General features: G+C 41.0%; 1 protein-coding gene across 1 annotated transcript; it reads right to left on the bottom strand.

Annotated features, from left to right (window-relative positions):
* Nucleotides 1–11,756: 11,756 nt before the first annotated feature.
* On the bottom strand, nt 11,757–26,351 carry CTTN (cortactin; the record flags this gene model as incomplete). Its single annotated transcript, XM_010085617.1, has 13 exons — nt 11,757–12,335; nt 12,617–12,688; nt 13,612–13,801; nt 13,895–13,984; nt 18,199–18,347; nt 18,891–18,960; nt 20,012–20,067; nt 21,811–21,921; nt 23,181–23,291; nt 23,884–23,994; nt 24,855–24,965; nt 25,480–25,534; nt 26,241–26,351. Coding segments are annotated over 13 exons (1,374 nt in total), but the record flags the coding sequence as incomplete, so codon positions are not given.
* Nucleotides 26,352–26,809: the final 458 nt, after the last annotated feature.

Genomic DNA, 26,809 nt, shown 5'->3' with positions numbered 1-26,809 from the left:
ACATGAGTGGGGCCATTTTATTTCAAAGGTGTGGGGAGATATGAGAGAGAGAGAAAATTGTTAACTTCAAAAATAATATCTCTTGAGAACGCCCTTCTGCTGGAACCATTACATACCACTTTTCTTTCCATTGAAAATTGCAAGCATTTCCTTTTTTTCTTGAAAAGCACTATATTCTCTTCTTGACATTCAGTCTCCAAGCAGGCTTCCTTCCCCAACCCTGTGTTCATTTTAAGACGACAGATTGCTTCATTACCATTTAAACCCATTTTTATTAGTAGCCGAGGCACAATATTAAGCCAGGTACAGAGTTCATATTACTGGTTTTTACTAGTTTAGCTCTCTGATTTGTTGGCAGTGAAGCTGGTTGTTCTGCTGGAATTAGTTCGAAGGTAACCTTGCTCTGTTTTACCTGGTATTTCTTTATTTCTGCAGTTATACTTAGCGCTCTTCCAAGGTGGCAGAACAAGTTCAATACATGCTCCATTGACTTGACCTGTAAGACGATGCAGACGTTGCATAAAAAACTGAGGAGGAAGGCACACTTAGAGGTACAACCAAATGAAGCTAGTTTGAACCTGAGATCCCCCAGTTTTCAACCAGCTAAACTACTGCTAAATTGCACCATGAACTCTACAAGCCAGTAAAAAATGGGGTTTATGGGCAGACGCATCTTTGGGACATCACAGACAAATATGCTGAACCCTGAGAGATGCTGTTTGATTCAGTGAGTGGTAAGTGCTTAGAGCTATTTTGAACATCAGGCCGAGAAAGAATAAGAAGATAGATGAATGTTCCCATTGAAGTCAGTGGGAAGGTTGCCAGTATTTTAAGAGAGAAGGATTTCAGCCTGTTAGCAGAAATTGAAATGTTTCAGCTTGTTAAAAAAAAAAAAAAGGTAATGCCAAGATGGAAAGAGGCGTACAGTGTCTCAGGATGCCCATGTTCCAGGGGCCAGGGGAACTGGGTAGGTAGCCAGGTTCTCATTTTTATCGCTGTTAACAGGTCTTGGCTTCTTGACAAGGAGAGCAGACTGAGCGCTTCACGGGGAGCTGGATGCTGCCCGTCTGCCTCCGGGGACCTCTCTGCAGCTGCAGGGCTGTTAGCGAGCTCACGGGAGCGGTGCTGTGGCTGAGTGGGGACCGGGAGGTGGGGTGACAGAGCTGGAGAGCTTGCCAGGAGACTTCCGTCACCAAGGGAGAAACACACAGATTTGGTTAATCTGACTTTTTAAAAAATTTTATTTTTTTTTAAAGTTAACAAGTCTCTCTCTGCATGTTTGAACTCCCCTTGTAATTAACACCTCTTAATATCTGTGAGTTTTATAGGTCTTTATTAACATAACATTCAAGATGTTCAAGGTGGGTAAATTGTGTGTGGATGGCCAGACTGCCTACCTACCATTCGTTCAGGTTCTCTTCCATTTTGCAAGGTACCTGAACTTTCTTTCCTTGATATGGTCCTTGATATGGTCCAGCCTATCTCTAATTTTTTTATTGTGATTATTTTTTTGCTCACAAACAAGTGTCTAATTAGGTCTGCAACAGCCCTAGTCTGAGTACATAAAGTTTAGCATTTTAAATATCTTTCTTTACTGCAAGTTTAAATAGTTGTACAGATAGTTTATAAGCACAATATTTTAAGAAAATAAGTGGCTGGTCTACTGGGCAGCCTTTGTGCCACTTCAGTGCTAGAAAGTTAAAAACAGAAAAAAAATAAAAAAAAAAAAAAACAACTTTTGTGGTTTACTACTATTTCTGTGGAACAATTATAAAGTCTTGACCTTTTTAAAATCAACCTCATTTGGATGCATCTGAACCAGCAGAGCTGTGTTATATTTTCTATCTTTGCTAGAACTTCTACAAAGGAGGATGAATATTTCTTCAAAAGTGGTTATAGTTACCAACGCATTGGATTCTCATAAAAAAGCAACTTATTTAGCCTCCTGCCCCCTTTACGGAACAACAAATCTTTTGACTTACCATCTGTTACTACGCTATATTTGTATTTGAAAGTTCCAAGTAACCTTGTAATAAAAACCAAGTACTAAGGCGTTTTACTTCCAAGAGTACTGAATTTTTCCATAGGTGGTGTAGAAAACGGCAGTTTCATTCAGCTAGTCGCTACAGGCAACTTGAGGCCATCAAATACTTTAAGAAGTGTAAAAAAAATGGTAATTTAGCCATCATTGTCTTCCATTGGTGATACGACAGAATTCAGTAAATAAACCACTAATGCCATGCTCTTTTTTTTTTTTTTTTTTTTTGTTTTGTTGTTTCTTTGGGTACAGTTGATATTACCTCTATAACATGTGCCAGAAAACACAGTAGAACATACGGTAGTAAAAGAAAATGTAGAAGTTGACTTTTAAGCTGCTTTTTAATCACAACCTTCTTGTTGACTTTACGTTGACCAAGTGGCAAAGTGCAGTTGGCGGTTCATCCCTTTCTTACGCAGGTGTGTTTCTTGCTCGTGTCTCTTTTCAGGTACTGAAAGCGTAGGGACAAGGCGATCCGTAGAAAAGAGGTTTAACGCGATGAAAGAGCTAACGAAATAGTTTATTTTTTACATTGTGTCTTACAAAGGAAAGGTAAGGAGACCTGAGGGGACCGGCTTTCACCACTAAAATGCACCTCTGCCGAGATGAATTGGTCGCTAGCTCTGGGTGATGGTTTTGCTCCAGAAAGCAATAGTAACAGATAACGACGTTGCCTCCGAGTTATTTTCATCGGTCTGGAAATATTGGGGGGGGAGGAGAGAAGACCCATTTATTTCATGCTACTATGATAGTGCAAACCACGTTGTTAGAGATCTATGAAATACGTTATGATATTCTGGGTTTTAGGATCAACTTTTGTTTATATACTGTAATTTAAATAAATTGCATTTACATGCCTAGTTTCTGTAATATTTGTGTATACAATACCAAAACCTTACAAGATGTAAATTGTGTATAACTGCACAGACTCCTTTCCCTAGGTGTCTGAGAACATTTTAAGTTTAATTAATATATTATAAAATGACTAGATGTGACTGTTGATTTACAGAATTTACATATCACAAAAGTTAATTATTTGTGGTACTTTAGTTAATAAAAATAGTGATTTTTTTTTTTTCTCAGTTCTTAAAAAGCATTACCCAGTTGATCTGGCGATGATTATGTGTATGAGCCACAAATATTGATAATTTTTCCATTACATTTTTTCTTTTCTTTTCTAGATATTAATATGTTTCTCGCTATAGTTTGTGTAACAACTTGTGTTCACGTTATCTATGTTGCTGTAATTTTTGTGCTTTAATTCCTCTTATTTCGACTGATTAAAACAAAAAAAATCAAGCTCCTGTAACTTGCACTTTTCCCCAATCCTTAATACTCTTGTATGGCAACCAAAATTACTGTAAGAAATAAATATAATATTGCACTAAGGTTGTGGTTCTGATTGCAAACAGAGAACACTGTCTGGATTTTTATTTAAAAAAAAAAAAAGTTGCCAAAATAAACCCCCCTTGCAATCTGATTTTGTTGGAAGTGCATAAAATGCTTTAACAAAATGTAGATAGAACTAAGACAAAATAATTGATTTATTGCTGGGAAGAACATTTCCTTTCCATTTTTTCCTTTTTGGTTAAAGCATTCTTTATGCTGAACATTTGCTGAATTGCAGCTTCATGTTTGAAACTTGAAAAGTCAAAATTTTCAGCAAGAGGTAGAAGCTACATCTCTAGTTGCCTTAAGGTGGATTTCAAATAATCATGGAATTTGTTTTTTTTTTCCTTGGCTGAGCCTGTGTGTGGGAATGCATGCTCTCGACCTTGTACTACCAGTTGTATAAGGCACTCGGTGTGGATCTGTTCTGGAATTTCAGAAGGCACTGAACAGGTTGGGGGGGGGGGGCTGGATTTTTTTGTAGGGCAGAGCGGCTTTACAGAGGAGAAGAGAAACAGTGCTCCTTATCAGACTTTGTGACTTAAAAAAAAACCAATGTACCAGCAGGGTATATTTGTACTGTGAATAAACAAGGCTTCAAATGGGGGGGAAAAAAAAAAAAAAAAAAAAAGGAAATAATTCACATCGTCATTTGGCTTAATCTGAAAAGTTGTTTTTCTATCTTTAAATGGTGATGCAATGAAGAATATTTTTTATTTTTATTTTCTAAGATATTGGAATAAATGCCTAGAACTGTTGCCATTTGGTTTCATATGTTCCTTAACTATTCTTCTCTTCTCAGATGTTGTTCTAGTTTGTCATTTTGTAGTTATCTATTATTTCCTCTCATATTTTTCCAACAACAATAACTTGGCAGCTTTGTTTTGTTAAAAAAAGGTCGAAGGAAAAAAAGAGCCTACTTTTAATTTCAGGTATTGTGGCAATCCAGTGATAAACCCCTGTGTGTCTAAATAAAGTCAGGTATTTCCAGAGCAAAACAAAGAGTGCTTTGCAGTTGCCAGTGCTTTGTTGGGCAAAGAAATGAGAAGATTTGAGCCTTGCTGTTGTAGCGTAGATTGTATCAATGTGTTGTGTTTGCTTTCGTTCTCAGTTTTCTGTATTTTTTCTGCATTTTTCTGCATTTCGTGGTCTTTCATTCCTTTTGTCCAAAATCACCAAAAAAAAGAAAAAAAAAACAAACCACAAACCAAGCCCAGTAGCTATGATGGGCCATGCAGAATAGCACGATTGGAATCATACTTCAGAACACGTGGGTTCAAAACAAAAAAAAAAAGTACGTGCCTTATAATTTCCAACCTGGATCAACTCCACTGTATTTAACATAAAGAGCTTTAGCTTCAAGATATTATAGGACCCGACAAAAAGAGCTTGTAGTGCTGGGTTTTGAAGTCAGAAGTCCGTGTCGCTGCATTAGGAAAAATAGTGAGAAAAACGGAAATGATTTCCATCTTATTTCAACATTTTCTGCTTTATGAGACTGATTTGAAGTCCTCGATTCAAATCAAATGGGGGGGGGGGGAAATAAACCAGACTGTTATTTTGGGTTCAGTTTACTGCCATAAATCCTCGCTTGGTTACTGGTGTAGTTGACATGTACTGTATTTCCCAGACAAGGTAACAAGCTAAATAAACCAAGTGGACTTAATGCTTTAAAGTCTGGAACAAACTGGTTCTGTAACGCTGACATCTAGTGGCATTTGATCAGCATAGTCTCCGAGCAATAGAAGACCTTTTAAAATCTGTATTTATTTTAAACAATTGTCCTTCTTTGTACGAGAAGTCATTTTAGGGAATTTTTTATTACTGTAAGTTGGCCTGAATATTTAAGCCAGAAAAAAAAAAAAAAGGCTGACTGTATAATTACACAAATTATACGATGAATGAGAAATCTGGGAAGAACTGTAATGTGTTTCCTAGTTTATATGTGGTCATGTTTTATTGATTTTATGCTTTTTAATGTTGGCATCTCCATATGATCCTTCATCTGCATGTTTTTTGTTTTTTATGAGAATACAGTTTTTTGTCTCCAGTGCTGCAAATCTCGGACTATTTTGAACAATTTCAAGGTGACGGACGGCAGGCATTTCAGATCCAAACTGCGGAGGAGCGCAAGGTATTTAGGTTAGGAATGTGCTGGGTTATTTCCCAGGTGTACTTGCAGAACTGAAGTTTGGCTTCTCAAGTAAGATTTTCAGTTTTTCCTCAGGACTAACACGAGAAGGAATACGTGCACGTGTGTGTGAGTTCTTGTATGCCTTTAATGTTCTTGGGCAGCGTTGGAAATCAATGTACAAACAGGATACCCGTGTTGCATGTGCTTAAAAATGTATCGGAATAAATGTTGCGGTGTACCTTTTCGCTTTGAAAATCTGAAGAGAATACAATATACAGAAATCTCAAAATGGAATTCATGTTTTAATGGGTTATTTTCCACTGATATTTTTGCTTTTTCTAATTGTCTCTAATCTCCCAGCTTCCGTATATACTTAAAAGCAATGTCTTCTAACTTCTGAAAAAAAAAGCCTTGGAATAGCTGAAACAGGTTTGGGGGAGAGGAGGCAGCATCTCTGCTGCACAACAGCCTTTGAAAGCTTTGATTCATTTTCCTTAAGGATGTTCTTCAAACCCATTCCCGAGAGGAGCGTTGCCTCGTTCCCACGACAAGCGCCCAGTTGCCGATAGTGAATTTTAAGCCCTGCCAAGCGTGGTCCTCCCCACCAAACCTGAACCCCCTAGGAGATATATAGCGAGGAACTATTGGGACCAAGGCATTCCTCTGTCATTTTGGTATGACCTTGGTGCATCTTGAGGTCTCGTTTGAAGCCGATCCCGGCCCTTTTAAGCTGTGCAGGGGTGAAGTCAAGGTGAGAGCTTTCGAGCGGGACCACCATGGGAAGCGTTATGTATTAGTCCACCTGCAGCGCTGAAAAATGAACAAAAGTACTGCTTTTAGATCTGATCTTCAAATTCGAGCTCTGTGGCCGATTGTGCAAAAATAATATTGTGATTAGAATTTTATTTTTTTAGCCCCTGTTCTCCATTTGCTCTATCCCAGCGATTTTCTTTCTTTACCAAGAAGTGGGTGTTAGTTTTCACGTGTGCACTGTTCTGTGGGTCTGTTATTCACCTGTGAGACTTTATGGTGACCCCGTAGCAGAGTCCATGCTGTCCATTTCATCTCAGGTTATCTGAAATCTCTGACAATGGGAATTTTCTGCATTATGGAGAAGAGCTGAAAAGAGGGTAGGTGACTTCCAGAGGATAGTTTGCAATTTTTAGAAAATCATTTTTCTTTCAGAGGAAAATTCTTCACATTATGTGTATTCAAAGCAAATCATCTCCACCCCTTGCCTTTGAGTCTATCATTTCTGCACTTGTCCTCGCTCCAACGGGTGTTCTCGTACCGCCTTGGGACTGTTAGGCGAGCTTCAACCCTTTAAAGAAAAGTCACTGATTTTTCCCTGTTTGTGGTGATGACAAGGCTGGTTTATTCGCAAGGAAGATGAACACAGTGTATGATACGTGTGAATGACCAGGGCAAGGGAAACGGAGACAATTCGCTTGTACAAAACGCACCAAGGGGAAACATCTCACTGTGAATCCATGGGAATAATCTGCTGGAGGTGACAGAAAGGAAAAGAAATAAGCACCCATTAATGCCAGTGGGCTGACGGGTGTTTGCAGGAGCTCCTCTGCGAGGATGGAGATGGGTGTGGGATGGGAGCTCGCAGCAGGTTTTAAAATGCCTGGATCTGTTTAACCAGGGAAATAGAAAGCTGACATGAGCTGTCTGCTTTTCCCACTCACCTGAGTGGGTGAACAGCCAGGAGAGGGGGTTTCACTGAAAGGAACGTCGGCGCTAGAAGAACACGTTACTAACTGGCGATGAATAAATTCCAATTGGAAACCGGGAGGGAATCCTGTGGGAAGAGTGGGGCTGGGGTGGCCGTGACCCTGTTGTCACACGTCCCTCAGTAACAGGGTACCCTCACCCTGTCCAGCTGGACTGCGGGTGCACTGACCCCTCCTCGAGGGAAGGGGACCCCCAGGAGGCTGCGCCTGTGCCCAGGCATCGGGGTGCACCAGCTTCTTTCTCTGTGACGTTGAACCCCCTGGGCAGTCTCTCTGCAAGATGTAGCTCCCATCAGGTGGCAGGTACTGACACACAAAGTGCTGGGCTGGCATCGGGTCAGGTCTGATGCACAAATTCCTTCCCCAGCCTCCCAGTAACGAGAATATAAACTAGGACAAACACAAGCACCTGGCCACCATTCAGAGGCAGTCAGCCTGGCCCTGGTTATTGATTGTTAATTGCCTGGACATGGGGTTTAGCCCTGGGGCTTGTAAAAGAGAAGGAGCAGGAGGGGGATAGTTCTTACCTCTCTGCTGGGAAGAGCTGGAGTCAGAGCTTGGGTGCTGGAAGTCTCCTTCCTTTCCTTGCAGCAGTGAACAGTAAGGATTCTTAATTTCAGCCCATTTTGCTCCAGCACTCTCTTGCTTTGTTTTCTTCTTCTCCTCTGTGCTGTCTGGTGCTGGTCATGTCATCCTCCAGCTGAGAACAGACGTTATCAGGGCAAATACCAGGGTTGGTTCAGCTTGAGTGCAAGGAGAGCAGAAAATTTATAGCAATTTCTGTGAAGTCTGAAAGCTTAATTTTTAGCAAAACATATTCATTTTCTTATTTTTTATAACTATTAAATAACAGATGAAGGGATCTTTCTAACCAGAGGATGCTCATTAGACTGGACAAACCCTGTCCAGTTAACCACAGTAACAAATCCTGTGAAGAACGGCTTTCAGAGAGCTGAAAGGCAAAAACAATCTTCAGAAACAAACAGAAACCAAGGTGTGATTGTGGTAACTTCTAAAATTTTATGCAGGCACAGGGTGGACGCTGGCATCACACCTGCTCCTGTCTCAGTGTCTCCAGCGCGAGCTCCTCCATTTGCCTGCGTCCTGGTCTCGCATCACGGATGCTATTGAAGGAAAATATTTCTTTATCCAGTTAAAAAGTTCTAATAATGCTTCAAGCAGCTTTATCAGGCCCAAAAGAGTGAGGAAAGCTGCTGCCAATAAGAACTGCATGGCTTTGTACTTCTTTATCCAGTTAAAAAGTTCTAATAATTCTTCAAGACAGCTTTACCAGGCCCAAAAGAGAGAGGAAAGCTGCCGTCAATAAGAACTGCACAGCTTTGTAGCTGAGGCTCTCACAGCTGCTCTGAGCACAGGCAGGGTTACTGAGCCTCTTTGGCCTCATTGCCAAAATGGGCAAGAAAGGAAATTGTGTAATTTCTGCAAAGCTTTTGTAGCCATAGGCCTTACAAACCTCTTCAAAGGAAATCAGATCAATCAGATGGTTAGTGATGCCTCGGCTCCTTTCACTTGGGACTCCCAGTGGAGCTTGCTGTCTGGATCGTTAATGAATCTTGGGCAGCTTTTAATTTTCAGTATCTTGGACATTTTATGTGTTTGCAAGCTAGAAGCCAAAATTTCGAATTCAACACCAAAAATTCTGAGCTGGGAAGTTGCATGAGCCCAGCTCTCTGAGGACCAGCTGCTTTTCTAACAGTTGGCAATTCTGCTCGAAGTTTACGGTCAGCCAGAACGGGTGTAGCCATCCCCTGGGCTTCGAGCTGAGCAGTTAGCACAGCTGGCAGGAGGATGGGGCCACCAAAAGCCACCCTTTGTCTCTTCGATTGCAGTTTGGCCATCCCCCTTTGCCTGCAGAAAGATCAGAGAAGGCACCTAGCTGCACAGCTGGGGGGGATTTGCTGCTATTTGGAGCCTTCCAGGGGGTTAGATCATGGAAACAGCTGAAACAGCTCTCATTTTCTGGCTCCTGAAAGAACAGTAATTGTTAATTTAATTTTCCCTGACTCCACGCAGCCTTCAGAAAATGGCCATTACACTGATTTTGCAGCAAGCTGCACCAGACCACCACCCACCTCTAGTTAAGGTTCCCTGGCTGCCTGCAAGGCGCTTTCCAGGCAGTCGAAGATTCATCAGCCCTTTTCTGTCCGCGCCCTCCAGATTCTGGGACAAATGTGTCAAGGAAAGTGATTCTGATCAATTCAAATTCCCTTTTTGGGAGCCATCCAAAGTAGTACTCTGCACTCAGCATCGCAGTTGAGATCGATTCTTGTTCTTTTCCTCCTTCTGTGGACTAATAGATCAATTTCCCTTTCACCAGCTGCCTTTATAGCAGCAGCTGTAAATCACGGTAGAAGTGGTGTGCTCAGGGCGAGGAGAATTTGAGGAAGCTTCTTCAAATTTAGCATTCTGTTGGTACTTGGACATGGACCAGCATGCAATAACGTGCCTACGTGGCTGCAGCCTGGACCTTGCAGGCTCCAGGTCCCTGTATAACATAGAAAGCCTGCAGCAAGGCAAACACCAACTACACGAGATGGCAACAGTTCTTGAACTTCATACAAGGAATGGACTCGCTGGTTGGGTATTAACCATCTGTGGGTTGCACTTTGAAAGCTCCTGTTATAGGTTGAAGGCTCATCACAGGTCGCTTGAAGTCAGCATTTGCAAAAGCTCTCCTCTCAAAGTGAGTGCTTCTGATAAATATCCTCAGTAACTAGCATTTGCTCTACTTGGTAGAAAAGGGACTGAAAAGCCAGAATATAGTGAGATGAGTGTTGCGGCCAGCCTTCCAGGTTCAGGAAAAACGGCAGAGGACACGCAGACCACGTGCGATATAAAGTTTTACTGGTACGTGTTTATCTCAGGCAAACCACCCCTTCAAAGGAACTTCCCTGGGCTTCGTTTTGTGATTTTTCCCCTGCCCTCCCGCTCCCCTTCCTTGGTTAAAAGTCAAAAACTGCTGATTCTCTATTGAAAAATCTAGGCAAAATTAACACGTTGGTAATGGCCCATTGCACATAAAAACCTGGCAAAATCCTCTACAGCTTCAAGGCTTTATATAAAACAAACTGTGCAACAGCAGCGAGCACCACGCAGCAGCGCTCCGGAGGAAGTATGATTCGTCATGTGCAAGCTGGTCCCAGATACGCTTGAGACAAAACGAACTATCCCTAACAAACTGACAAATCAATTTAAAAATACAAAAATATTCCATGCAAATGGTTCAAAAAGTTTATTGAATATTTAATTTACAAAAATCATATCCCTATGAGTTCTATGCAAAATTGGATAAAATAAACTGCATATAAAACCCAACCCTAGTACTGCAAATACAAGACAGAAATGAGGCCATGGAAGGGAAAGGAAAAAAAAAAAATCATGACACACATATAACATTCATTAAGGATTGTCCCAACCATCCAAGAATTGGTTCAACATGATGCCTTCTTCCCAGATCCATCATACATTTTACCTTTTTATACAGGTCTTCTATATTCTGTTGGTCCAAATTTACCGTTCATAAAAATTCTTTGCATTCCTTCTTAGCTGCTACACCAGTTCTGCCATTCCTGTTTTGATCAGAAGGTGGAAACAGACAGTACGAACATTGAACACGAGCACTGTTGGACGCAACTTGCTATCTTTGGTAGGGACCCTAAGTCTGCAGTGGAGTCAGCCTTCTAGAAGGACAAGAATTTCAGTTTTAGTTTTGGCAAAGAACAGGTTTAACTCTGCTGTTTAGTGAAATGTTACTGGCAGTTTCTGATGAACATCATACAAAGAAATAGAGTTGTTTCTTGTATGGCTTAAAACTGGAGATCAACCGGTTTTAAATCTAATTACTTGTATTAACATTCGTTGACTCACATATGGTTACGTAAAATGTCATTGCTGCACAGCAGGCCATTCCTTGTACAAAAAAAAAAAAAAAAAAGATGTATTGCACACAGACACAACTGCAATCGCATCCTGCCTTTTGTTCTCCTGTTTAAAGCAATGAGACTATTCCTGCAGGTAGTCACACCGATTTGGATGCCAGTTGCCCTCTGAACACGTAGGAATCTCGCTGAGTGACTCAACGCTTGTATAGTAACTTTTCCAAGTTTTCCTGGGAAAGAGGAGGGTGTTAAAAAAAAAAAAAGTAGAAAGAAATTTGGGACAATCGGTGCTAGAGTGTTTGCAGCCCTCCTCGGGGATAACATGAACAGGAGGAGCAGGAAAAAAATAATAATAATTAAAAATAAAAAAAATCAATGCAAGAACCAAGGAACTTCACTTTAAAAGAGAAGGAAAAAGTAACCTGACTGTTTCCTTCATAACATTAATATTCCATAAATACTGGACAGTATTTGATTAACTGCCATTAGCTGCAACTTTCAAGCATTCTCTTTGCTTTTGCAAGCACTATCCGGAAAAGAAAAGAAAATATTACACACCGTCCCCAGTCCTCCCCACTCCTGCTTAGTGGAGATGTGAGTAACCTGCATAGCCATGATTTTCTTAGCTGAAAACACTTAGTGGAAGACTGACTAGACTTAAACACTAAGTAAATCTGCTCACGTATGAGTAAACATGCACTATTACAACAGACAGATAACTGTCCTCGAAAAGGCTGTTTATGACAATTGCTAATTTGGCAGAGAAGAAATGTTTCCAATTGCATGAAAATCATTTTAAGAGCCTTTGTGAAGAACACAGTCGGTACAATATATTAGCGATTTCTGTGGCATAAACATTTTAAAAAGCATCAGCAAAGTATTAAATATAAAAGCAATATGTATATACCCCTCCATCCTCAGAAAAACATCATGATTTGTAGTGTATTAAGTCAGATTTATTGACCGGGGAATTAAGGCATAACCAGCAGACAATAGTCTTTATTGTCTCAGCTCCACGTAATTGGCAGGGAACAACCCGTATCGGCCTTTGCAGACACCCCTCCACCAGCCGTCGTCGATCATTTCGATGTTTGTGATGATGTCGTCCGGGTCAAAGGAAATCTCATCATCCCCCGCTGGAGAGAGAGAAGAGGGTCAGTGCTCACACAGGAGCTGTCCACGCTACAGGCGCATCTACCAACCCGCCGTCGCTAAAATAACGGCACCCATCACCTTCCTCTCTCCCACCAGCGCGCTTGAACCAGGACTATGCTATTGCTACATCACCAAGTGCCTAATTCTTTGTGTCTTCATTTCACATAAAAGAGACTACAAGATCAAAGGCAAAGTCAAAATCCAGACTTACCTGTGCAGCAAAGTTTCCAAAGACAGGGTTAAAAACAAGAGCTTTGCTTACCAGCTTGATAATCATAAAGGGCTATGGCTGTAATTCCCAGTTCATTTTCATATTCATCATATGCATTTTCTTCTAAAGAGAAAGAGAGAGAGGAAAAATTAAAAACATGAAGCACGCTACCTATCACCTTTTCTATAGTGCTCCTCCTTTAATTCTACTGCTAACCCACAGAGGAAGCAGGGAGCAAACTATGCAAGTTTTTAGTCATGCTGACATACCTTCGGAAATTGACTTTTTTTCCCTTAATCACACACAACTAAACCCTGAAAGGAAGCATTCACAAGTAGGTAGTTAATGCAGTATGAAATAAAAGCTGTCAGCCTTATAGCACTTTTTAAAAATGTGACAGAACAGCTGAGCCCAAGGTCAGTGTGTAAGAGATCATTTAACACCTTGTGTAGTGTGTGTGGGGGGGGAGAGAGGGGAGGAAGGAGTCTGCTTAAAATTTCCAGGTTTTCATACCGGAGCAAGAAGGTTCATTCTTCACCCCTCATTCAGTACCCAGAAGAGATGAGAAAAACAGGAATTCAAAAGAACTGTATTCTTTCAGTTTCATTAGCTTCAGACACCCTCACTCCACTCCCTCATAGGCACAGAACACCAATTCCAAAGTCCAAGAACTACTGACAATTTTTCGCTTGGTGGGCCAGCACTGGCTCAACACATGTTCAGCCTCCATCTCTGGGCTTTGTTCTCACGTTGAGCTGCGTTACACGGGGTGGAAACAGTTATCTCTACATTTCTTTCTGAACTGACACCCTAGAGAGCACTGGAATTATTCCAACATCATCTCAGAAGTGTAAGTAATTTCAGCCTTGCTCTAGCCACATCTTCATTTCCTAATTAAAGTTTGTTGTTGGAGAATCCAAAAAAAGTCTCATCAGACCAAGACTTGAGAAAACTAGGACAGTGTGCTATCAGCACAACAATAAGTTGTTGACCAAGGGAATAATCTTTACCTTAAAGGGTTTCATATCAGAAAAAAACCACTCTACCTGCTTGGTAATGGTCTCCAGCCCCTGCCACTTCATAGACGGTCTCTGGTTCATATTCTGCCTCTCGCTGGCTCACTGCTTCTTGGTAGTCCGACTCTGCAGCTTTGTAGCTTGGCTCTGGCTCGTGCGCAGCTGAGTAGGTTGCAGTGGAATTCTTGTAGGCAGAGTCTGCTTCATAGGAAACTGCATCCTGCAGAAATACAGGTAAGGCTCGTCAGGGTTTTGTTAAAAGGTTCCTACGCTTAGGATCAAAAACCAGGTGCTGACAGTGATGCCAACAAACCTCGTAGACTGGGCTCGAGGGTGCTTTCTGCTCAGCTGTCTGCGCCGTAGGAGATGGTGGTGGAGTTTGTTTTTTGGCTTTAGCTTGTTCCTTAATTGAAGAGAGAGAAAAATTTCAGTGCAGTTTAATCACTGATGTCATGACACTGAACAAGAAACACCCCTTCAATAATGAGAGAGGCAGCATATTCTGGAATAAATTGATGCGAGCAGGGAGCAGAAGAGGGCTGGGATGGCTGGATCGTTAGACCTGCCGGAAGGTTTGGACTGGCTGTACAGTAAAGCCTCAGAAATACAGCAAAGCAGAAGAGAAAAAAGTGAGGAAACAAAAACCACACAGCGTGTACGCATACATGTGTTTAAACACAGAGTACCCAATGTTCTTTGGCATGTTTCCGTAGGAGCTGCAGGGTTCCTGTGTTCAGTATCTTCACTGTGTTCGTTAGCTGGCTGGGCCTCATGTCCCATTTCAGCCTAAGTTTAGAGAACCTGAAGCCTGAGTGTTCTAATTATACAACTGATATGTTATCTTTGATGAGAAATGATCCTGCAAGCTCGTGCAGGTCTGCTACACACCTGCCAAGGCAAAAGACTGAATAGCTCAGACAAAATTAAACCCTATGCACTGACAATGAGGGACTGAAATGTTCTGAGGAGTTACATGTAGTAGAAATAAAAGCAGTATTGCTATTGTATTCTGCTCACAAAGAAAGCAGATCTGAATCAAGGGTTCTGGCACTCAAGCACTTCATGCTGTGCCATCCCACCTGTGAATCAGAGGGCAAATCCACAACCATCATTAGGAAGCCATTCATTAGGAAGCCAGGATATCGTAGTGCAGGAAATGCTACATTGCTGGCGTGACTTAAAAAAAAAAAAAAGACTGTAAGACAGCTATTTAATTTTGTCTTTCTTTACCATAGGGAGAAAGAAAACTGTGGACCTAGGGCCAAACTTTCTTCTTTATTGAAAAAAAGACAAGAAAATACATGTTATGGGAGACTGGGCACTCCAGCTGTTTAGGTCCATTAAGCTGTAACTCCCCAAAGGATCCTCAGGAGACACTGTAAGTCCAGAGATGACGTGACAGGACTCTGCTATAACAAAAAAAAAAAAAAAAAAAATTCTTCCTTTCCTTTGTTTGTCACAGCTCAGAAAAAATCCTTCTAACAAAGAAAGCAAAGCGTGTCTTGAGAATAGAGCCAGCTTTGAAGACAATTCAAAGCTCAGTGCTGTGCTTTCTGGAAAAAAAATCTGTCCTGATGCAAACAGTCCTCCCCTACTTTTAACTCCTGTGCTACAGATAAAAAAGTACCAGCAAAGTGTTTATTAGAAGTCAAAACTAAGTTTCGGGACAAATTAAGTAGTATCAATCCATTACCAATGTCAAACACAGCAACGGTTTGAATAATTTGTCTTAGGAAATGGGTCTCTGCAATCCAGGCTACCATTTAGGATAGCCACAGCGTAATCGCCACAAAACATTTCAATTGCAGGGTCCCGCCTCAGGCTGGGTTTCCTCCACACGGAAACGCCCCATGTGAAAGAGCATCCTGCCTTGTTTTCTACGGTAGCAGAGGCTAGATAAATCATGAGGCACCCGTCGGTTCAAGCCAGTAGTTTGAAGAGCTCCCTGAACACCGTTTGACTATGTGACATGTGAAAAGCAAACCAGAAGAAGGATTACCAGTAACCAGGGTTCCTGAAGGAATGCAGTCCATATGTACATCCTCATTGTGGGAGTACGTATGCCCACGTATGTACTTAAAGTGAAAGAACTTTCTGTCCGTGCCAGGAAGGTCAGTTAAACAAATAAAGTTCACTCGAGTCAAAGTCCGTCCCCACCCTCTGCAGTATCTGTGAATGGTGTGCTGACGTCCCTCCCCTTTTTGTGCTCAGCTTGTGAGCGAGGGACAGCGAAGCCAGCACCGTTTCAGTTTCCCCTTAACCTCATCCTCCCTCCCTCGTGTCTGCAGAATCACACAATTAACCGTGGAGATGTTCAGCCTGGAAGAATATTAATCATCTGGTTACGGTGAAATTTAAATACCAGCTTTGGAAATAAAACTTCAAATGTGTCCAGGCAACAGAATCTTTGATGAAGCACAAGAGAAACCAATCGTAACGGCTTGAATTTAACCCACACTTACAGCAAAAATAACAGTAAAGAAAGAAAGTCATTTTTGAGAGAGAAAGGGGGGGAAAAAAAGACAACAGTTCAACAACTCACGAGAACCTGTGTTACTGCATTTAAACCCTTCTGGAGAACTGCTTCCTCAGCAGGAGGGAACCTCAGTGAAGAGCTGAAATGGGTAACAGAAGCCCTAATTCACCACCCTCCATCCACAGAGCTTACTTAGGAGCATATGATCACCCAAAATGAATGCCAAGAGAGATAGTGGAGAAGCTGAGCTTCTTCCCCCACTCAGCCCAGACTGCAAACCCGTGAAACGAAAGGGGAGACAGAGCAATGGCAATCCTAAGCAGAAAGCCTGATGACTTTGGCAAGCTCCATATGACCAGTCATCTCCCCCTTACTGGTTAAAAACACATTTCCCACCCTGGAGCAGGCTTGCTGACCTTATCAAATAGCAAAGACTACATTCTCTGCTTCAGCTCGTTATCTCTTCCTCTCCCAGCTTTAAGAGAGTGGCAGATGCTGTGTTGAAGGTGTAACATGTTTTCCTCCAGGACAGGAAAGAAACCCAAATAGGGGTTAGAGGGAGGTATTAAAAGTCCCCAAAGTACACAGGGATGAAAGGCAGCATTGGAAGAAATCCCTGGTAGAGGAAGATGAACTCCCATTCATCCTGTGATACATGTCTGCAGTGAACATATGCTCACACTGTACATCTTGAAGCCATAAGGCAAAAGAGGAAATAAGCTGAAAGAAAAAAAAAAAAAACATAAACAAAAACCAGCAACCACTTGAGATGGAGAGACTTGGTTTATCCTATAAAGCTAGAATTTCCCAAATTTCAAACGGAACCCAGAAGGAAGTGTAGTGATTTCCAAAGATCAAACTACACACAAGATACACGAGCCACGCAGTTCCAGCACAGCAGAAGGACAGAGCTCCCATTTCAGCAGCAGCACTGCCCTGCACACCCAAGAACAGCGGAGCTGAGAGGCCAATCCACGACCCAGGCAGGGGAAGTGATTTGGGTTAACCAGACATTTTATTTGATAGGGTTAATTTTCCATTTTTCTGTGACTATACTGATGCTTTGTTGGCATAAGGAATAAGGCGGCTTGGCAGTGCTGCTGTCAGCAGCCACGCTGGTTTAGGCTGGCTCAGTTAATGTGAAGTAACGTGCAGTTTCTTTCTCATTTTTTCTCATTTTAGGAAGAGCTAGGTTACCAGAAGCCTACCATTTACACCAAGTCTAAATTTGTGATGAATTAGACCATACTGATGGAATGGGATGAACACCACACCCTGACATCCTGTAGCAGCACACCACTACGGGGCAGCATCTACATCTGAGCAACCATCTGAGAGAGTCTTTCCTGGATTCCAGATGTCTCACAGAGGATGTTGAGACAAGTTCATATGCAAGAAGATTTATTAGTGGGGTCTGCAGCTGGTGGCATACATTGGATCTAACAGTGAAAGATACTTTTGGTGGAAAATAAAAACAAAAGAGAAGAAAGAGAGAGAGAAGAAAGAAGGAAATAGGAAAACTCTCCCACAGCCAGCCAGGAAGAGCAGTGACAAGAGTCACAGACAAGTATTCTCCTCTGGAAGGGTCTCTTCAGCCCAGGAAGCGGCAATGATGAAGATGATGAGGATGACTATTTTTCCTGTGCATCTCCTTGAGTACTATGTTCCTTTCATCAGTCCTTCTCAATCTCCCTCCCGGTTACTCCTGCTTGGGACACCATCAGCACCAGCTGGAGCAGGCTGTTCCAGTATCAGCTGCATACTGGTTGGCTCTTAAGTCTCAGCGCACACATATGGCTCAGAAGCATTTATTCAGAATTTAAAAGACTATCTCTTTTTGTATCCTAGGCTGCAAAGATTAGTGGTCAAGACTAGGATACATATTTTGGGATAGGCTCAATAAAAAAAAATATATACTAAAGGGTTACCCTTTCTGATGTCTGAGACACACATGGTGCGTGCTGATAGATGGAGTCGCAAACATGTAAAGCACAGGTACACAGACAGGCAAACACACAAAGAGCTTGAAAGCCCAGCTGGAAAGAAGGGAGGTGTCGTTTCTTCAAAGATTCTCTTTTCTCCCAACATTGCATTGAAACAGACTAGACACGCTGCTCAAATGGGATTTGAATCCTACTGACCTCCAGTTTCCTTCGAGCTTCCTCCTGTTCTTGTTTCTCCCTGGCCATCCTTTGTGCTCTCTCAGCTTCTGCCTTCCTTCGATCTTCCTGCTCTTTTTCCTTGGCTAGGTTTTCAAAGTTAGCTCGAATGCTGCTTGTTTTATTAGCAACTGTAACATTTGAAAAAGTTTAAGTCAAATGTCGTTGTTTAAGGTTTTGTATAGAGGTAGCCTGGAATGAGTTTTTAGTACAGATTTCTGCTAGGATTGAACATGTTTCTGCTTTTCTACTCTGTGAGCACACAACCCATTCAGGAAAGTCCTTCTATCCCTCTTTCTCCCTCTCCCCTACCCCATCCAAACCTCTTGTGCATTTCTCTTACAAAAAAACCTCTGCAACACTTCTCCCTCCACTCCTTCATGGTACAGTCTCCACCACTCCCCTACTCAGTCTATTCTCCACTCTGATGCTTTTTATTCTCCCTCAACTCTGATGACCCTCAAGGAAAACAAAACTAAAGCAAACCAAACCAAACCCCACAAAACCAAAACATCTTCTCAAGGGAGGAGGGAGAGAGTAGCTGAGGGTACTAGAAACCTGCAAATACGGCAGTTCCCTCTATATGGTTCTTACTCAGCACTACCACATCAACAGTACCCTGGGCTTTTGAACATTATCACCTCCACAGAAAGGATTTGGGGCCAAGGGCTTACCAGCTTCTATTGGTTTGGTCTTCTGATAAGTTGATGATGGTTTCTCAATATCTTCAAAAGTTGCTGCATTCTATCAGTAAGGAGGAAAGGAGTACATTTATAGAACACAAATTGATGAAGACATTCAGACAGCTTCGATCTGTGGCTTTTCATTGTGATACTGAACCCATGGCTTTTTTTGGAACACCAAAGCAAAACCAAGAAGAATCAAAACTCGACAAAGCAAATAATCCTTTCTGTCAGTCAAACTACATAAGAATTAATCTTCAGGGACAGGTTTAAACACATTAAAATCCTATCAATTAAAAAATCTGTAGTTATGAACAGATGACTCATCAGAACAAAAAATGAGGCAATGTCCTAAACATTTATTGTGTAGCTGTTGTTGTTCCAATCCACATTGTGCAGGACTTCTACCAAGGTAAAAGCATCCACTTCCCTTAAAGGAGCAGATATTGTTAAAATATAGGGAGTATTTTGCACACAGTATTCAAAATGCGAGGGTTTTTTAAAAAATAATGGTCTTGAGTCCTGAAGCCACAAGAAAAAAAAATAAATCCTACAGATTTTCAAACTCCTCTACTTTCTCACTTTCAAATGTCCTACATAAAGCTGAGAGTAAATTAATTCAGTAGATAAATCTCAGTGAGGACTTTTTCTTCTTCTAGCTTTCTAAATTTAAAAGTGGAGAGGTAGAAGGGGGTATAAGCTGCCCTATCTTTCACTGTTACAGTATACTTAAAAAAAAAATACTCCTAAAGAGCAGGTCCCTGATAACCACAGTGGGCAAAGTTGGTAGATATCAGACACCTGTTTTAAGCAGTCCACTAAAAGGATATCCTCAGGATACGAGGCATTAGCTAGTTTTTTGGAGGCATGACTGAAAGGGTGGCGTTAATGTATTTTCTCATTCCTTTGTATAAATTTTGTTATTCTTTCCATGCTTCAGTTTTCCCTACTTAAATACGTATATGTGCTTTTTAAAGATTTAGAAAAGCATAGTACTCTACTGTTAGACTGGAGAAGTACCCAGAACTAAAGAGCTGAACACTACAGATCTAACCAGACTGTTTTGTATCCTTACAGACTATTTAAGTCATGGCTGGTTTTAAGCAACTTACCTTATCCATCCGATCTTTCTGTACACCATACTTCCCACCAAATCCTTTGGAATAATCTAAAAGCAGGATAAAGAGGTTAGAGTAGGGAGTTTGTTGCCCCTCCCATCTTTCTGCCAAATGCAAAGAGCCATTTCAAATGCAAAGAGCCATTTCAGCTGCATGCAGAGATACAGTCACAGCCGCCAAAGAAAATGCAACTTGATTTTTGATGCAGAAAGGATACATAACTGAAAGAGCCTTCAGGTACACCAGCAGATGACAGATTGTGGGCCACATGCATTCTCTGAGAAAACATTAAGCTGAGGACTGATAAGGTATCAAGCAAGGAACAAGGGATGAGCCCTTCTAATGCATCACTTCTGTAACACAGCCTTTCACAGCACCAATTCTTTGCCCTCTGCAGTAATCACATATCCTAAGCCATTTTGCTTTGCTCAAAGGAGCGATATCCAGTCTTCAGTGACCACAGAGGTGGGTTTTTTTTTTTTCCTCTTTAAGTTGGTAAATTCTATGAATGGCAGGAAAATATATAACAAACTCCTAGTGGATTTGGTTGTGATGCTCAACTGATGAACATTAAAATCATGGGTAATAACTCCTGCTCTACATATGGAAAGGGGCAATTCCACAGGACAGCACGTGCCTGCAACAACTCACCACCCCAGAAATGGGGCGGCTGTGCTCTTCTGTACCACCCCTGAGCTGCGCACTCTTACTCGCACCTGGTGCTGACTCCAGCACTTGTTATACTCCAAAACCAGTTTAACTCACTAGTGGCATTAATAACAAAAACAACAAACAAGCCCTAACAAGAGTAGCATTCTGCTTTTTCTAGGGAGTTGTACTCAAGAGAAATATCTGACGAGCACGAGAGCCAGCACAACAGATGCAGCAAGAGTGTGTGGCTGGAAAAACACTTCCTTCTGGTGGCAGTGAGCTGTAGGAACATGCCCTTGGACTTTGTAGATGGACAGGCTTTCCTATATGTCCCTGGAATACACTTACAATTACTGTTCCTCCTCTCAGCCCCAAAAACACTTGGGTCCCCTAGACAACTATTTTAGTGTTTGTACTTGGGCTCTGCTAAGGCACATCTGACACTCAAAAAGTTTGGATTTGTGTCACTATAGCACAGAAAAATATTGACTATCAGAAAGAACAACCTCATTTTCTTCAGCTTTGTATGTATTTTCAGCCAGAATAAATATACTACACTTACATTTTCCTGATCCAGACTTCTCACTTTAAGATAACGGAAAACCAGGAATTGATGGTTTGTACCCCAACTATTTCACAATGAATAAAGAGAGCATTATAACAGTATTTGCTCACCCAAGAACCACAAACATTCCCTACTTCTTGTTTTAAAAGACTACAATAATTTTTAAATGATCTTGCCATAACCCATTGCTTGTTAATGGTTACATGCATGGTCCTTATCTGAATATTTTTTCCAGCAGTTCGTCCAGGCAAAATTTCACATTTAGACTCTAAAACTGGTAAGCACGATGTCATTAACATCATAGTAATAATACCAGACAGAAATGTCGTTGTATTGCTATTAACTAAATGCATAACGTTGTAGAGCTGTTAACTAAACATTGGATATCTGTTTCCTCAATACAGGGTTGTTTTATGTAACATTTTAAGAATAAAATGGAAGAACATTGCTAGATCATGTAGGCATAGAAGAGCAAGAAAGTGTCCGCACATTACTAGCATCGATCTACTCAGAAAACTATTTAAGACTGTGTGAGAAGTGGCTGCACTGTTAAGAAAGTAACAAGTGAAAACGGTGCCTTGTTGAGATTCATGCTTGGCTAGTTTCTCCTTGTAATCAAACCCCACAGCAGATGGGTCCTGCCTTTCTGTCTGTACACCAAATTTCCCTCCGAAACCACTCTTATAGTCTGAAAAAGCCACATGTAATAAATTAAAATAGAGAAAAATAAAGAAGTTTAGTCAGAGACACTCAAAATAATTTTCACAGTATTTCTCATTTACCAATAATTTTGGACGGTGAAAAAATAAAATCTTAATACACTTTTGTAAGAGTAAATTCAAAAGAAGTTTCCAGTTGAGATTAAGAAGAGGTCAGCATGATTTATCAGACATAAGAACACCATTCTGAAGTCACAGAAAAAAAGCATTTCTCAACTTTTTTCATACATACTTCATAATGCACTTGCATTTCATCAACATTAGGAACACAAACACACATGTAGTATATTCACCAAAACAAAACAATGCATAAAAGGATATAAGAGAAATAAATTAGCTTCCTCCATCAGTGCAGTTAACATTTGTACACTACAGATCTGACTTTTAATGTGGTGTTAAGATAGGGTCCGCAGAGACCGTCCTTCAGATATTCCTACACAGGACTGTTTAAAGGAAGAAGGAATATTTTTTTTTTAGGGAATATTCCGGCTGCTGCAGCTTCAGGAAAGAAAGCTCTCAGCTGACAGCTATGACCATTCCCTCTTGCTGCCTTAGAACAGCCATCTTAATATATGGCATAAAACGAGGGCACAAAAAAAAATGGGCTTCAGGTAACCCTCTCACAATGATCTGCTGGAGCATACAACAGAACAATATTCTCAAGATAATTTCTAATTTCTTTAATTTCAAAAGAAAAAAAATTCTTTAAGTTAAGAGTGGTGCCAGGCAGAGGGCTGGGGAGCAACTGTTACTTTGCAACTTTCCTTCTGGGTACCAGCATTTCACAGGAACAGGTACCTCACAGGCAAGAAAGGAGAGCACGAGATAGACTTCCCCTGCATGAAAACAGGGGTATACATAACAGAAACCAGAAAGGGGAGATTATTGGTGGAAAGTATTAAAAAATTGCTGGTTTGTGACTTGCACAACATAACTGAAGAAGGAAAAAAATAATCCAGGCTGCCTGCTGATTCATAAAGCTTCTCCAGCGAGAACTTAGCACCAAGTGTGAACTTTCAGGGACTCGGTATCAGATGCAGTAAATCTGCTTTGCAGACACCAGTACAACCAATACACAGCAACCGTTCAAACACAGAAAAAGGGGATTCACATCAGGTACTGTACGGCTGTGGCCAGGGATACCAGGGGAGGAGGGTTCACACCGGGAAGAGGAAAGTCAAAACGAGGGAAGTCAGAAAGACCAGCAAAGACCTGTGAACTGATATACCTTTCTGGGACTCATGCAGCTGCACTTTCTCCTGGTGATCCCAGCCAAGCGCACATTTGTCTTGTCTGTCTGTCTGCACTCCAAACTTGCCTCCAAAGCCCTTTACATAATCTGTACACATGAAGGTTCAGAAAACATTATTGCAGTTTATGACTGTAAACAGTATTTAATACAAAAACCAGTAACATGTTAGGAGATAAGCTGCCCTGTCATTAATGATAGTGTTTTTCACTCTTTTTCCCCTTTCTACACTGCCTCGACAGAGGGGAAGATACCCATTCAGTAGCTCTAGGATCCCGATGCAAAGAAGCACCAGAAAGCCAGTGAAGATTACAGCACACAGACTCAATAATATTCTGAGATTTGACGAATCTGACACACTTTCCACCTAAAGCCATATAATACACTCATATATATGCGCAATGTAGATTTATAAATAATGAAGGACTTGATATTGCCTCTGAATACCACAGATCTGTGCTATCACACATTTATTTCAGTAACATCCCTACGGACATAAGGTCCCTTGGAAATCAGACTGGGAAACTCAGGGACAGTTTACAACGCCTTCCTTTTCATTTAAGGAAAATAAAAATCTGCATACACACATTTACCACAAAAAAGCCCCAAACAAAATATTTTTTCCCAGGTTTAAAAGGCTGATAGATTTGAACCCGTATTTTTAAAATAAAATAATAAAAACCTTTCTGTGATTCATGTTTTTCCGTTTTGCCTTGATATTCAAAGCCAACAGCACTTTTGTCCACTTTGTCCTTGTCAACACCATATTTACCACCAAAGCCCTTGGAATAATCTAGAGATAAGAGTGAAGAATTTTGTTTGTAAGTGTCCAGTAACAAAATATTACCTTGAAAAATTGTGATAATCACATCTGCTAGTATTGTATTACTTATTAAAAGAAGCAGTGACATCCCTGCTTAATCTTGATTCCAGACACTGAAGTCATAAATTCTTTATAATACATTATCTCAGGATGGTGAATAAAATAGCATCACATGTAGCTCAACTGCTGGGCAACATCAGCAATTCTGCTACTTGCCTCCTTGATAAAATTCTTAAGACGCTTATAGCAAAGTGAACTTCAAAAACCACGTCAGCAGCAGCCTGGAGGCTTTTAAACAAACACTCCCTTCTTCTCATTAGCATTTCTAGAGTGCAAGCATTTCTTTGAGATAAACAGAAAACAGAGAGCAAAAATGTCAAAATTTTTCAATAAAATGGTCGAATTTTGATCAGATATGCCTGGAAACCTGATTAGCAACACAATACTAAATCTAAACACTACTAACTCTGGATAAATATTTTAATCCACAAACAGCCGATTCTTTTAGAAACACATCACTGTTGTGGTTAAACTGCTTACAATCTCAGTAATTTAAGTTACAGCTTTTCAAAACAAGTTGCAAAAAACATCCAGACAAACCCTGCTTCCAAAGTAAAAAGAGTTGGTTCATTGCTTAAAACCAGTCAGAACCTGTTTCAGGCTTCTTTTTCAAAAGTCAAAGTTTTCAGCAACATAAAGTTTATTAAGTGTTCACTTTCAGCAGGTCAGGAGTGCAACAGATGTAAAAAAAATCAGTGTTTTACAACACTGCCTATCATGAAAGCCTGCTACATCAGCGTGTGAACCCACCAGCACGTGTGTCTACTCACCCTTCTGGGACTCGTGTTTCTCAGTTTTACCCTGGTAATCAAACCCCACTGCACTCTTGTCCACTCTGTCAGCCTGTACTCCGTATTTTCCACCAAAACCACTTGAGTAGTCTGCGTTGAGAGTAAAGCACAATAAAAATTAAATGAAAAAGCTTCTAATGGAAACATCATATCCTAGCAACTGAGGGGAAAAATAAAGTTATTTCAGAACTGAAATATTACTCTTTATCACACAAAATCAAGTTTGATTTTAAACACAGAAAATAAGGTGGGCAACAGTCCTACAGTTTGTGATAGTTTCTCTTAAATCTACTCCCGACTTCCAATAAGGTGCAATACAGCAATGAACAACTCCCAGTCTTTCTAACACGTCCTTGAACATCACTTCTAAAAGTAAGACTCACGATGACACACTATTTCCTTGTCTTAAAGCTTCACCAACTCATGAAATTGCTTTGAAATTCATTTTTACATCTTCTCTTCCACCCAACCCCCTCAATATTTGATTCACTGAGAATGTCACGTGGAGGCCTCACTAAACAAGGTCTTTTACAAACAGTAAAAGAAGAGAGATCTATTATTTATAGAAAACATGTCTACAGAGGGGGCCACCTCATTACTTTACCTTTTTGGGAGGCATGCTTCTCAGTTTTCCCTTGATATTCAAACCCAACAGCTGACTGGAAGAGAAATAAAATTGCATGTGTGACAGAGAGTTAGATTTTAGTAGAAAAACCGCATGCGCTTCCGTGGACAAAGAGCATGGAAAGTTTCTGTGCCTTTCCATACTGCTCTGACCTTCTCGATCGGGCGCATAAATACCCGCTTAACTTATAAGCCATGCTCGTTTACATGACAATTTAGTACAGCTACTCATGGCAAAGGTTTTTGTCATCCCTTGCCCAAGCAAATTGTACTGGCAACATACTCTAGTCTTGCTAGGTTCAGCAATTCAGTGCAACAGGAATTCAGCATTTCCATGCAAGAGTTGCTGCACAGTCTTGGAACAGGACACCAGTCATCCTGCCCAGTAGCTCATGTTCCAACACAGGAGTCCCAAATCCCTCTTTCTGTGGCATTCATGCTGATTTTATCCTCAGCAAAGAACACAGCCTAGCTAAAAGGCATAATTTAACATCTCTCTTCTTAACAACTTTTCTCAGTCTTCTTTTCAGCTCATCTCAGTTTCCCATAAGGGCTTCTTTCTATTTTGCTTTAAACAGAAATTTATCTCCATAAGTCAGTGTTGGTTCACTGCTAAACTTCACATACAGCAGGAAAAGCAGAGCTACCAGCATTTTAAGGCATTGGAATTTTTCAGCTGTACATACAAAAGGAGAAACTCGACTCCATTGAGCAGCTGCAGTACAAGATGACATCGCTTACCTGGTCAACTCGATCGGTTTGTACTCCAAACTTCCCACCGAACCCTTTCACTGAATCCACTTGGGAGCAATGCTTAGAAAGCTTGGATTGATATTCGTGTCCAACAGCTGACTAAAAGAAATTGGAAAGTTCAGAAACAGCCAGCAGTTCTGCACAGTTCTTGTACACGAGAAAAAACACTGCACGGAGTAACCCGAGGATAAGCCTTGTTACAAGGACGCACCACTGCTGCTCTCCCTGTGGAAACTAACGTTCCTGGAAATTGCTACTCACTTGAGAAGCTTTTACAAGATGTCACCGTGCTACCAACAGAGCCTAGGCAAGGGAAGTGCCAAGAAGGAGACTGACAGCAATGACTCTATTTTCTGAAGACTGTTTTATGCTCTGGATTTTCACTTCAAAAGCACAGGGATGAAAAAAAGACAGATCCAGAAGGAATCTTGATGGTGTTCATGAAGAATTTAAAATAAGGAATAGTTCCAGATAAAATACACAGCCTTGTGCTCAGGCACATAGCTACAGATCTCTTTTAGCTGACATTCCACCAAGGGGAAGTCATGCTTGACCAA

This window comes from Pterocles gutturalis, unplaced genomic scaffold (assembly GCF_000699245.1).
Source record: "Pterocles gutturalis isolate BGI_N339 unplaced genomic scaffold, ASM69924v1 scaffold13870, whole genome shotgun sequence".
Lineage (NCBI taxonomy): Eukaryota > Metazoa > Chordata > Aves > Pterocliformes > Pteroclidae > Pterocles > Pterocles gutturalis.
The sequence above is the reverse complement of the archived record's forward strand: the minus strand, read 5'-3'. Positions and strand labels throughout refer to the sequence as shown.